Below are 14,910 nucleotides of genomic sequence, written 5' to 3' on the forward strand. Positions count from 1 at the left end.
TATTCAAGTTGTAATGGTATTTATGACTAGACTAGGTACTTCTTGGGGAAGGTTGTTCCATAGTACAGAGGTGGACGGAATAAAAGAGGATGAATAGAAGCAGGTTCAGTGTGTTGGGCAGCTGCAGCTCTTGTATTAACAGGTGCAACAGAAAGTGGAGGAATGATGGTTGCTTATTCACTGTAGCAGTGACCATGGAAGTACCTGTAAAATCGACAAAGTGCTGTAACATTGTGTCTTGCGAGAGAATTTGAAGTAATTTTGTACAAGAGAGATCATCTATGAGCCTAATTGCATGTCTCTGGATAGTATCAAGGATTTTAAGGGAAGGTTTTGGTGCACTATCCCAAACATGTGAGTAGTATTCTAATAATGGATGGATTTAATATTTGCATATAGTGAAGAGTTGGTTGGGTGTAAAATATGCTCTTTGATGAAAGAGAATGCCAAGGTTGTTGATGTGTTTATGCCAGGAAAGACTGGAGGTAGATGTTAGTACAATCAAAGAGATCTTATCTTATCTGGTGATTTGTGTATTACTGAGGGTAAAGGTAGGTGAGCTGGGATCTCTTTTGTGTGAGAAAGGCAAGACCGTGTTTTGGTGGCGTTGAATATAACAAGGTTGTCCTTGCCCCATTGGAGGATGCAAATCTGTGTTTAAGGCTAGTTGTAGATGATCTTTTTAGCTTGAAATGTCAGAGTATGGCATGGTTTATCAAATGAGTAGGACGAGTGGAGAATACTATCATCTGCAAAGCTCTGGACAGGATGAGATGTGAGTGGGTCATTTACATACAGCAGAAAGAGAGTAGGTGACAGGACAGAGCCTTGAGGCACACCCACATTGGTGGTGAAACTTGAAGATGGGGAGCCATCTATTGTGACTCGCAAAGAACGACCAGAGAGAAAGCTGGCCACTCAATTACAGAGAGTGACAAGGAGATCAAAGGATGGCAATTTCAGTAAGCCTCGATGCTACTCATGATCGGAAGCTTTAGAAATGCCAAGGGTGACAGTTCAAATTTCTCTGAACTTTTCCATTGTACAAATCCTCCACCAGTGGATATGTACAATGGAAAAGTTCAGAGAAATTCAAGATCCACAGCTGATTTGGATGGTGGAATATGTACTGGTGGTTTCTGATTAATTGGTGGGCCTGTAAGTAGTGGAGGAATTGCTATTGACTTTTCCATTATTTGGAGAGGACAGAGGTAACGGCAATTGATTGGTAGTTTGACGGTAGACTTCTTTCACACTTTTTTGGGATATGAGATTGCATAGGGATAAGTACTAGATATGTATAACAATTTATAGAGATGATGCAGGATGGGTGTTAGCTCTGGAGTACAGTGTTTGAGAACATTTGGGGAGATGCCATCTGGACCACAATACTTTTTAGTATCCAAATTTAGTAGTTTTCTGATGACTTTTTGTTGAAAAACTATGACACATATGGTGCTTGGATTCTGGTATGGTAGATGATTTCCCATGGTCACCTATGCTGAAAATTGACAGTGATTTTCAGTTAGAGGAACAGGATGAGTGCAAAGAAGAATGTAAGCCAGATGAAAATGTTACTGCTAATCAGAAAATGGGTGAAATTTTTCATATCACAGAGAACCTCAAACAAAGGTAATGGACTTATTTTTAGAGGTAGTACCTGTGGCATAGTATAATTATTAAAGGAACACATAAGACCAGAGTAATAACTTTTAATTAATAAGGTACAGATATTTCATAATTAATATTTAAGATAATTGGTTTTTTAACGATTACATAAAATAAAAGTCTCTCAGATCTTCAAGAGAGAGAGACAATTATTTTGATTTAAATTCGGTCGGTATAAAATAGTTTCACAACTTTCTTTAAAAAGAAGTTCATATTTGAACCTGCATCTATGGAGGAGAATAGCTTTATCCCACTGAATATTATGGATAGTGTTAATACTGTGTTGTGCTAGACCAGACTTCTGAGGTTTGTTGTATTCAATATAATATTAATACAAAATTAGGAAAATTTTTTTTTTAGGAAATTTATTGACCTTTTTAGTTATCTTACACCAGCTACTTAGGTGGTGCTTTTTGGAATTATCAGTTATTGTTTAATTTGAGCTTAATGTACTGAAGATGCCTGTGACACAGAGGCGAAAATTATACTTTTAAATAATCTTTGTACGTGAGTTTTTCCTTTATTAATTTTGTATCGATATGTCTACTCACGGTACACCTCTTTTAAAACTTATATAATATTGATGTTCTTTAATTCTTTTTTTCCATAGAAAGGCCAGTTTGTCCAAAATAAGAAACATCGCATTCACATGGTATTTGGTCAACACCAGCCCAAGATAGTGATGACAGTTTATCTTTTGTAGAAGGCAATAAGGAAGAAATTTTATTGACATCCTCCTTACTCGAACTTCTTCCGGTATCTTATCTATAAGTGTCTTTCGAAAGCCCACATTTACTGGCAGATACATTCATAAAAAAAGTCTGCTCACCACACATCTCAAAAATTTGGCATTCTTAAATCTCTAATTAATAGAGCACATAAAGATTTGCTCTTCACCAGAAATCTTGCAACAAGAACTTTCAATCATTAAAAAGTTAATGGAATTGAATAATTACCACCCTAATCAAATCCAACAGATAATTGAATCTTATGTTCCAATAACTAAGGTTTCTTTAACAGTCTGCAGAGTTCCAATCTCCTACGTTCCAGGAATCTCAGAACCTATAGGTAGAATTTTAAAAAAGTACCAATTGATTCCCACGTATATTCCTATCAACAAAATTTCTTCCTTATTGCCTTCTACAAAAGATAAACCGTCATCTCTATCTTTGGCTGGTGTTTACCAAATACCATGTGAATGCGATCTTTCTTATTTTGGACAAACTGGCCATTCTGTGGAAAAAAGAATTAAAGAACATAAATATTATATTGAATACAACAAACCTCAGAAGTCTGGTCTAGCACAACACAGTATTAACACTACCCATTATATCCAGTTGGATAAAGCTATTCTCCTCCATAGATGCAGGTTTCTTTAAAAAGAAACACCTTTTTAAAGAAAGTTGTGAAGCTATTTTACACCGACTGAATAAATCGAAATGATTGTCTCTCTCGAAGATCTGGGAGACTTATTTTATGTAATCATTAAAAAAAACCAATTATCTTAAATATTAATTAATTATTATTTTCTATCATTTCCTAGTGCGCGACAATTATGTATTTTAATAGGTGATCCACCCAATGTTCGTTACTTGTATTCCTTTCTTATAACTGTTTGTAACACTGAAGATGTACTATTAGTTTTATATGAAATATCTGTACCTTATTAATTAAAAGTTATTACTGTGGTCTTACGTGTTCCTTTAATAAAGGTAATGGACGTTGATCCTAACATTGAAGGAAGCGCATTATTTCACCAGAGCCTAGAGAAGCTTGTTGACATTGGAAATTGTTGGAAAAAAATAAATAAAAAATAATAATAAAGCCAACACTGTTTAAACAGCATTTCTCTAATAAATAGTTTCTTCATTGTGCATTTTATGCAATAAACATGTAATTCTATAATTACAATGTATTTTTATTATCTTTTACATGGTATACAGTTAAAAGGTTATTTAAAAGATGGTTTTAGAATTCTTTATGGGCATTCCTTGAATGGCATGGACTAATTATAATTTTTCCTCTTTTCTTCCTATCCACTAAATCCAAAAATTTACATTTCCTCAACCTCTCTGCTTAGCTAACATTCTGAAGTCCTGATATTGCCTTGGTCATTTGTCTCTGGACCCTCTCCAGTGTTTTCACATCACAATGTAAACTAGGTTAACAAATTTGAGCACAAGTAGTCCATATGTGGTCTGACCATTGCCTTATGGTCAACTATCCCTACTTGGCAGTACTCCTTACCATAGAAATGCAATGATGTGCAGGGTTTTCAATGCTTGCAATGTGCCCTGTGAATTTCAGCCACCACTTTCTGAAGCATATTTCAACCATTACAATATACAGTTTTATGTCATGTTAGTTCATTTTAATGGTATTCATTACAACACAGAATGATAAGAAAAAAAAATTAATATTTATTAGCTGATATTTCGCTGGTATTATATCCAGCATCTTTGGAGAGCACAAGAACAGTTTGTCACAGTACAAAAATCAACAATTTGGTATAGCACTAGGACTAGTTTAAAAAAGACTTGTAATGGTGCCATCTGTGTTAGAAAAAAAGAGAAAAAGTATTAATTAGATCTGAAAATGACTGTCTCCCAGATTTTTGATAAATTTATACTGCCATACTTGTTGAGGTTTTTAGTATGTCTTAAAGCTGATAATTTCGCACTCAGACATTATATTCTTATTATTCACATTCTGAGGATGAGGAAATATGAAATGTTACATTTGATTCTAACACAGTATATTTTCCTTTGTTAGTCTACTTGATGTATACTTCATTAGTATGTTCTTAACACTAATGTCATTTCCTGAATGCAAACAGCTGTACTCAGTGCCGTAACTAGCTTTTCACGAGCCCTATGCAAGATTTTATTTTTTGCCCCCCCCCCCTTTTTTTGGGGGGGGGGGGAATAAACAATAGGATAGAAATGGAAATTTTGTTTATAAATATTATGATATATGTTTATGAATCGGTCCCCACGGCAGCAAAATTTAAAATTTGAAAGTGAAAATGTAATATTAATTCTTTTTCAGTACCCCATTTTGTGGCTCTCCTTCGTCCTGGACTCTGTGCACCCATGCCAATGCCACAGCACCTTGTTGTGGCACTGGCGGTACTCAGTATTTTTTTTTTTTTTAATGTCTGGTTTCAAACTTATTAGACTTATCTTCCTCCTGTTTCATTTTATTTAGCTCTTGTTCTTTGGAATAACCTAAGTTGTAGGTTGCAGAATATTGTTAGGCAATGTAATTTTTTTTTTCTTTTTTAATTTCAATTTGCAATATCTTATAAAATTGCCTATTTACAGTTTTGCCTATTTACAGAATTACTTTGTTATAATTTTGTGTTCTCTCAGCATGTCATATTACAATATGTACATATAGAAGCAGTAATAAAAAACTTGAGTAAATGAAATACCACTGTTTGCTAAGAAAGCAAGTGACCCAGAATATTAGTTATTACACAGTCAGATAGGTAGGCATTACACGGAGAGCTCACATCGAAAGAGTCATTCCTGATATCTATTTTCAAGGTATTGTGTAGGATATTATGATAACACTAATCTATTCTAGCTTTCTATCAACAGTGCTTCCTATCCAGATTAATTTTGTCAGGTTTTTAATTTTGGTCTTCTAAGACATTTACTTTCTGTTCATTCCATCTAGATCTTGATCTGTCTTTCTCACAGTTATTCACCTGGTTTGCTAACATATCCATTCTCGTTCTGAGAACATGTGTGGCCATATTTTAAATTAACTCTGTGCACACACACATAATCAAATGCTAATAATGTTAAAATTCTTTCTACTAGCTTCATTTTTTAATATGATTTTGACTATGCTTTCATCTATTCATCCTGCTAATTTTACTTAGTATGATCATTTTTAACTTATTTTAGATCTACACATTAACATTATCTGAAAACTGCCTTGTATACTATTGGCTTATTTTGGCTTATTTCTCTTCTATTCTATATACATTTATTCCGCTAGGCCTTACCATATTAGCTTTACTTATTCTATTATCTATTTCCTTATTTTATTGCTACCTTCACTGAAATTTGTACCTAAATATTTGAAATGTATGCAGTTTACATGTTCACGCTACTTTTATATTTAATTTTCATGCCAAATATGTTATAGTAGTCATTCTAGTTAAAGAATCCTGAAGACTTATACTGGATTTATTTAGGGCTATAACATCTACATAAGGAAATTAGTTTAATATGTATGGAATTCATTTATTTCATTACTTGATCCATATAGATAATGAATAACATTCATAATTTTCCCACATCTGACTTGATAGCAAATAAATAATTTCTTATACTTCTAAAGTACTGACATAACTGAAGTACAGCATGTACATTACTTTCTATAATAGTCTATTTACACCATTTGATTATAATATTTTAAGCAATGTAATTCTTAGTACCTGATCATATGCATTTTCCTTTCTACAGATCCTTTCTATTATTTGTCTTAAAGTAAAAAAAAAAAAATCTAGCCTTGACAACTTCTTTTTAGAATTTATTTATTTTATGCAACCAGCAATAAAAATTAATTATCTTTAAAGGATTATTTATTAATATTTAGTAATTATTCTCCTAGCACGTGGCAACAATTATATGTGGTGTTCTGTACTTTGTATTCCATTCTTTTAACTGTTTGTATGACACTGAAGATGTACTGTAAAGTTCAGTGCGAAATATTTGTACCTTTATTAATTAAAAGACAGAATAGAGACTGTGAAAGGGTGCATGGTGGCCACGGAGTGGGAATGATGAACCAGGAAGGAGAGAGGGTTGTGGACTTTGCAGTAGCGTTTGATCTGGCAATTGTGAACTCGTTTTTCTTCAAGAGGGAAGAACATTTGATAACATTTAAAAGTGGTAACAACAGCTCACAAATTGACTACATTTTGACTAGAAGAAAACATCTTAAGGTTGTGACAAATTGTAAGGTAATTCCAACAGATCAAGTAGCACAACAACACCGACTGCTGTGCGCAGACTTTAAATTAAGATCGAAGATAAGAACTTCTGGTTGCCATGGGATGAAGACAATTAAGTGGTTTCGCTTAAAAGAAGAGAGTGTGAGGAATCATTTTAGGGAGAGAGTGTTAGAGAGGATTTCGGATGGACTGGAAAGTGTACAAGATTGGTGGAAACATAATTCAAAAGTAATCCTGAGCTGTGCAATCGAGGTGCTTGGTGAGACATCTGGAAAGATTAGAGAGCAGAAGGAGGGTTGGTGGTGGAATAATGATGTACAAGTGGCAGTGACAGCTAAGAGGAAGGCAAAGCAGAAGTGGGATGAGTCAAGAGTGGAAGAGGACAGAGAGGTGTACAAAGAGAGAAAGCAAGAAGCCAAGAGAGTTGTGGCACAGGCGAAGGCCATGGCATATCAAGATCTGTATGATCAATTAGAAACAAAGGAAGGACAGAGAAAAATTTACCAACTAGCGAAATGTAGAAATAAAGCAGCTAAGGACATCTTACATGTGAGGCAGATCAAAGATGCTGAAGGAAGAGTATTATGGAGGGATGTGGACATAAGAAACAGATGGAAAATATACTTTGAGGGACTTCTGAATGAGGAAAATGCAAGGACTCACAGAGGAGATGGGCAGCCTTCTGAGGGGATGGTGCAGAACATCAGTAGAATGGAAGTGACGGAGGCCATGAAGAGGATGAGGAATGGAAAAGCGGTGGGCCCCGACAGAATTCCAGTGGAGGCATGGAAGGCACTGGGGGAAGAGGGAATTGACCTGCTGTGGGACCTGTTCATGAAAGTTTGCCAACAGGAAAATATACCCGAGGAATGGAGGGAGAGTACTCTTGTTCCCATCTACAAGGGTAAAGGGGATGCACAAGACTGTAAAAATTACAGAGGAATAAAGTTGATGTCCCACACAATGAAGATCCTAGAAAGGGTTCTTGATGGTAGATTGAGGGAGGAGGTGGAGATTGCAAAGGAACAATTTGGCTTCATGCCTGGTAGATCAACAACAGATGCTATCTTTGGGTTACGACAGATGATGGAAAAATATCGAGAGAAACAAAGGGAGCTACATCTGGTATTTATTGATCTGGAGAAAGCATACGATAGAGTGCCAAGGCAAGAAGTCTGGAGGTGTCTGAGGGAGAAGAAGGTGCCGGAGAAATATGTCAGGTTGGTGCACGAAATGTACAGAAATGTGAAGACAAGTGTTCGGACCTGTTTGGGACAGACAGAAAGTTTTCAAGTAACAGTTGGCTTGCATCAAGGGTCAGCATTAAGTCCGTTTCTGTTTAATATTGTGATGGAGGTGGTAACAGAGGAGGTGAGAGAAGATGCACCTTGGACAATGCTGTATGCAGATGACATCTTGCTGTGTGTAGATTCAAGAGAAGAAGCGGAAACTAAACTGGAAAGATGGAGAAAAGTACTGGAAGAGAGAGGTATGAGACTGAGCAGAAGTAAGACAGAGTATATGTGTTGCGCAGTGGGCGGTGGCCAGGAGACAGACCTGGAGCTGGAAGGAAATGTCATCAGGAAGGTGAGAGACTTTAGATACTTAGGTTCGACAGTGGAAGAAGATGGAGGAGGTGAGAAGGAAGTGGGATGCAGGATACAAGCAGGTTGGAGGAACTGGAGGGAGATGGCTGGAGTGTTATGTGATAAGAGGGTGCCGATCAATCTGAAAGGCAAAATTTATAGGACAGTAGTGAGGCCAGCTATGACATATGCTATAGAAACTGTGGCCCTGAGGAAAAATAACATTAGCAGGATGGAAGTAGCAGAGATGAGAATGCTTAGGTGGATGTGCGGTGTGACCAGAAAGGATCATCTGAGAAATGACTATGTTAGGGGAACAGTGAAAGTTACGAACTTAGGAGCGAAAATACAGGAGGCAAGGTTGAGATGGTTTGGTCATGTGATGAGGAGAGAGGACGAATATGTGGGAAGAAGGGTCATGCAGATGGATGTGCAAGGAAGGCGGAAGCGTGGGCGGCCAAAGAAGAGATGGAGGGAGCTGGTAGAAGAGGACTTGAAGATGAAGAACTTGGATGTGGTGACAGCCCAAGACAGGAAGGTGTGGAGGAGACTCATAATAAACAGTGACCCCACTTAAGTGGGAGAAGCTGCAGAAGAAGAAGAAGATTAATTAAAAGTTGTTACTGTGGTCTTTACGTGTACTATTATTAAATATACTATGTCACAGGTACCTCTAAAAATTAGAATCATCATCCTTCACGGGGAAGAATTTACTCAACAAACAGGAAAATTAGGGAAGTTATTGGTTTTACAAGGTAAGATTCGGGCTAGGATTGCCTTTCTAAAAAATTGCAGTGATACGAAAGTTATTCCTACGTTTGCTAGATTTAAAGAAACAATTTGGTCTCCTGGAGCCCATGCTATTTACATTCGTGCAAGTTTTTCCTTAATACGGAACCAGCTTTGGACAATTAATAAAGAATTAGCTTCTAATATTAAGTCTATTTTGGATCTCAACGAAAAAATTTCAGCTGTTCTTGATGACGAATTACTAGATATTGTTCTTCGATTGTCAAAACAATCTTTGGCACGTTCCTATGAAAGAAATTCTTACAAACTTATGCAAAAATATAATTCTTTATATCACAAGCAAAAGAAAAACTTTACCTCTGACAACACTTCTACGAATAAATGAATTGTAAATATTTCTGGACGCCCATTATCTGATACTGAAACTAGTGCTTTAGCTAGAGACCTTGATTTTGCAGTTATACCTAAATGCATTCTGTATCTTGAATTTTTACATAATATAGAACGTAATCTTTCAGGACTTTCTAGCGAAGATGCTAACAAACTACGATTTGAAGTTGCCACTTCTCTTTTTAAAAGCAAATTACCTCCATGTAACCTATCTAATGCTGAAATCAATGGGCTAACTTCTTTAGGAAAAAATAAAGATTTATCTATTTCAAAAGCCAATAAGGGAAAAGCTGTTGTGATCATGGATAAAAATGACTATGAGAAAAAAGTATCCAGCCTTTTAGAAGATACCTCCACTTACCAAGAAATCAGTCATAATCCTACAAATTCACAAATTAAACAATTAAATAAGTTACTTGATGAAGTTATCAGTTGGGATCCTAATTACGTGGATAAACTACGTACTTATTTTGGAAGAACTCCTCACTTATATGGCCTCCCAAAAACACTTAAAGAAGACTATCCAGTAAGACCTATCGTGAATTGTATTGATTCTCCTACTTATCGAATTGCAAAAGTCTTGTCATGTTCCTTATCTGCTCTTACTCCAGATCATACATAAAAAATTCGACAGATTTTCTTGAGAAAATCAAGGATATTCAAATCAAAAAGTCTGAGTTATTAGTCAGTTTGATATTGTTTCTCTTTTTACCAATATCCTACTAGCTGACATGGTCAAATTACTATATGAGGATTACCCTCCAGATATCACAAAGATTTTTGAATTCGTTATCCACTCAGGTTATTTCAGTTGGAAAAACAAGATCTACAAACAAGTTGAAGGTACTGCCATGGGTAGCCCTCTATCTCCACCTTTGGCAAACTATTTGTTGAAACATTTCGAAGATACTATGTTTTCATCCTCAACCCTCTCTTTGGTTTCGTTATGTCGATGATGTTTTTGCTATTTGGCCACATTCTGAAGAAGAACTTTTGACATTTCTACAACAGATAAATAGCCTTCACCCATGTATTCAATTCACCATGTCCAAGAATGGTAAACTACCCAGAATTTTCTTTTTTTCAAGGTGAATTGAATACATGGATGAAGGCTATTTATCTATTGTAGAAACGTGGGAAGTTCTTCTTCTTGATGTACATCTTCTGGTACTTTATTTACAAGTGTTTATTGAAAACCTACATTTACTGGCAGATACATTCATCAAAAGTCTGCTCATCACACATCTCAAAAAGTTGGCATTATCAGATCCTTAATTAATAGAGCACATAAAGTGTGCTCCTCTCCAGTAATCTTACAACATGAACTTTCTACTATAAAAAAGTTAATAGAATCAAATGGTTACTACCCAATCAAATCCAGCAGATAATTGAGTCCTGTGTTCCAATACCTCAGGTTTCTTCAACGGACCGCAGAGTTCCAATCCCTTACGTTCCAGGCATCTCAGAACCGACAGGCAGAATTTTGAAGCAGGATCATCTGATTCCCACGTATATTCCTATCAACAAAATATCTTTTTTATTGCCATCTACAAAAGATAAACTGTCACCTCTATCTTTGGCTGATGTTTACCAAATACCGTGTGAATGCCGTGTATCTTATTTTTGGACAAACAGGCCGTTCTGTGGAAAAAAGAATTAAGGAACATCAATATTATATTGAATACATGAAACCTCATAAGTCTGGTCTAGCACAACACAGCATTGACACCACTCATAATATCCAGGGGATAAAGCTCTTCCCTCCATAGATGCAGGCTCAAATATGAATGCCTTTTTAAAGAAAGTTGTGAAGCTATTTTACATCTGCCGAATTTAAATCGAAATGACTGTCTCTCTCTCTCAAAAATCTGGGAAACTTTTATTTTATGCAACCAGCAATAAAAATTAATTATCTTTAAAGGATTATTTATTAATGTTTAGTAATTATTCTCCTAGCACGTGGCAACAATTATATGTGGTGATCCACCGACTGTTCTGTACTTTGTATTCCATTCTTTTAACTGTTTGTATGACACTGAAGATGTACTGTAAAGTTCAGTAAGAAATATTTGTACTTTATTAATTAAAAGTTATTACCGTGGTCTTTATGTGTTCTATTAATAAATATACTATGTCATAGGTACCTCTAAAAATTATAAGTAATCTTTTATTTTTATTTATTAATTTTTTCCTTTTGTAAACATGTTGCTCTCCAGCTTAATTTAATTTTGCAACCTTAATAGATAACAATAATAATAATAGGACTCTAGCTTTGATGTTGTAAATATATATATATTTTTATTGATCCTATGTATTTCTTTAATAATTTTTCCAAGTAATTTTTTTGTATGTTAATCCAACCCACAAAAGGCTATTAGTCTGTAGTTCCTTTGTATCAGTAGCATAGTCTGAAAATTCTGCTTTAACCTATTGGTGAGGCCAATAGTTGTATATATACAACTATTTGCCTCACCAGAGGTCAGGCCAATAGTTGATGGTTGGTTAGTAACTTTAGCATGCCATGTAGATTGTAGCGCAGTATATATGTGCATATATCTTTGTGTTGTATACTCCAGATATGTGTATATATCTGGAGTATACACATATCTTTGTACATATGTGTATACTCCAGATGATCTTATTGTGAAAGTTGAAACATCAAGTGTTTATTTTGGTTTATATTAAACTGAAGTTTTTACTCTAACCTGGTAGTTGTTTCCATAATTTTCATGATCTAAGAAAATGATGAATGTTATTCATTATCTGTATGGATCAAGTAATGAAGGAAAATTGTGGTCTGGTCCATAAATGAAAGCCATAGATATTAAACTGAGGTTTGACAGGTTGATTGTTTCATAATGGGTGATTAAATTATCTACCATCCTTACTTCAGACAGCTAGGAAATACTTCCTTTAATTTTTGTTATCTTTGTCATCTTTAATTTCCTTTTGCTACCTATGTTATCTATATTCTTCCCATGGCTTTTGTTTTATTGCTTTTGCTTACATTTTTCTGTTTAAAATATTGTTCAAGGAAGCTTAATGACCATGTGAATTCCACTTACAAAAAGTTGGATACCTGTAATACATTAGTACTATGGATGGATAAAGGTTTGTTATTATTATTATTTGTTTTCTTATTATTTTTTATTGTTTATTTTTTGCATAATCCAGAAACTCTGCTCTAGACATCAAACATGCGGCTTTATCAGGCTATTTCAGACCTTTCATGATAGGAAGGTGGTCTCAAACCAGGTGATGAAGATGGTCACACATCTTCATGGCAGAATTCAAACCTTTATCATTATGATTATGTGCTATTTTTAAAGTCTCACAAAGTGGGTTGTAATTATGGTAAGGATAAAAATATCAAGATTTGTATGTACTGTGTATTTATGTTTTGTTAAGATTTTTTGTGGGTTTAGTTGTCATTTTTATTGTTTATTGTTCCTTAATATGTATTACTATTTTATTGTACATTACCTCTTTTTTATTTACTTTTTTTTGGAAATTATTCTTTCTTACTTAGATTATATAGGGTAAGCCACATCTCAAGATCATTTCTCATGCTAATAACTTTTGAATAGTCTTGAGACAAAAGGTTCCACCCCACATTTTTTTAAAAATCCTTATTTTATTTATTTTTTTTTTTTTGTAATTTAAAATAAGCCAGGCATTTTATGTAAATAAGTGAGTTTTTAATTTTTGCTAAATTAAAGGTTAAATGCTTCATTAAAAATATTAATGTATATTTCAGTTTAGTGAAATTCCTCTCCCCATTACTATGAACTTTTATGTTCCTTCTTTCAGCTAGAATGTTTGAAACTTATAGCATCCCCAAGGTTCACGGATAAACGGATAGGTTATTTGGGAGCTATGTTATTATTAGATGAAAGGCAAGATGTACATCTGCTTATCACTAATTCTCTTAAGAAGTAAGTGAGATATTTTGACAGTAAAGAATGTAATATTTATAATTAATTTATAATTATTTTAATCCTTATGACATAAGGATGAAGGACTTAAGAATTATTTTTAATAATAATGATTCTTAAGAACTACCTGCTTACCTGCCCTTTTAGATTGTTTAGGATTATATGTTGGCAGAAGCCATGAGATGTTTGTCTGTCAGCTTTATATATTCTCTGTTTAGTTTTGCTAGGATCATAATATGGATATCACAACAGCAGTTCTTGATGATAGTCTATGAAATGAATACCAATTTGCTCTGTTGTACCAATTGGTAAATGTCTGATGTATGAGCCTCATCTCTAAAAAGATTTTTGCTTACATTCCAAAATTGCTTGCTTAGTCTTCCTCTGTTTCCATTTGTAGTTCTGTAGAAAACAAAAGTACTGAATGATTACAAGGACATCATTTCTAAATTGATGTCCTTGTAATCTGAATTGCTTCCATTAGAGCAGGGGGTTCCCAACCTTTTTGGTCCCCGTACCCCCTTGGCTTTTAGTAAATTATCCAGTAGCCCCTATTCATTATAATAAGAAATAAATTCTTAAGTTTACCATACAGATTCAAAGAATATAAGAAATAAACAGTAATTAAGTTTTCATAAATGCTTTATTCGGTAAATAAATCGATTACATTATCATAAAATTGTAAAATCTTTATTAAACTGCAGTAAAATCGACTAGTGAGACCCTTGATTCTGTTTCTTATCCACCAACAGTTTTATTCTTGGTACAGTTTTTGAAATAGATACCTGCATATCATGTTTGGGCTCCAGTTTGTTTCTTATTTTGAACTTGATTGAAAACAGAACTGAGAATCCTGATTCACATAGATAAGTTGTTATAAATGGAATTATAGCCATGTAAGCACATTTGGTGATAACGGGATGTGCTTCTTCAAATGTACACCAAAAATTTTGTATCTTCGTTGATTGGAATTCAATTTGGAGTTTCTTGTTATTGCGGAGATAAATTAGCTCGTCTTTCACTGGGTCATTGTCACTGATTTTTTCTAAATCAATATGAAAAGGATTACGTATCCAGATTTCATTCATTTGGTCAGGAGGAATTATTCTTAGTTCCTCTTTCAAAGTTTATTTCGTGATAGCAATATAATGCTATCACAAACTTTCTGTTTTAGTTCATATGCCGGATTTGGAGTGATTTCATCAAGAGATTTGAAATTGGCAAAGTTACCTAACTCCACCCTTCTTCCCCAGAGAGTCAATTTTTCTTGAAACGATTGTATCTTTCCTTCAGCCTCCACGAGAATGACATCTGTACCTTGCAGTGAAATGTTCAGAGAATTAAGAATTCCAAATACATCAGAAAGATAAGCCAGAGAAATCTCAAAGTTTGAATTTTGAAATATGAAGCAAAAGCAGATTCTTTTTTGACTAAAAAAATTTCAATTAAATTTCTAAGTTCAAAAACCCTTCCTAAAACATTTCCTCTGGATAACCATCGTACTTCTGTATGAAGCAGCAGTATGATATGATCTGCTCCGCCCTCTTCACACAAAGATTTAAACGCACGGTGATTCAATGCTTTTGCTTTGATAAAATTCACAACTTGAACA

At 34.6% G+C, this 14,910-nt stretch overlaps 1 protein-coding gene across 3 annotated transcripts in view; it reads left to right on the forward strand.

Annotated features, from left to right (window-relative positions):
• LOC150103156 (AP-1 complex subunit gamma-1-like) overlaps window positions 1-14,910 on the forward strand; it is a 418,791-nt gene that overhangs the window by 25,336 nt on the left and 378,545 nt on the right. For all 3 annotated transcript variants that reach the window (XM_090398388.1, XM_090398390.1, XM_090398391.1), the window contains exon 3: window positions 13,174-13,298. In XM_090398388.1, the coding sequence (XP_090254514.1) occupies window positions 13,174-13,298 (125 nt within the window). The remainder of the gene's footprint in view (window positions 1-13,173; window positions 13,299-14,910) is intronic.

The sequence above is a fragment of the Typopeltis vanoorti genome, chromosome 9 (genome assembly GCF_054136105.1).
Source record: "Typopeltis vanoorti isolate ZY-2024b chromosome 9, IOZ_Tvanoo_1.0, whole genome shotgun sequence".
Taxonomy (NCBI): Eukaryota; Metazoa; Arthropoda; class Arachnida; order Uropygi; family Thelyphonidae; genus Typopeltis; species Typopeltis vanoorti.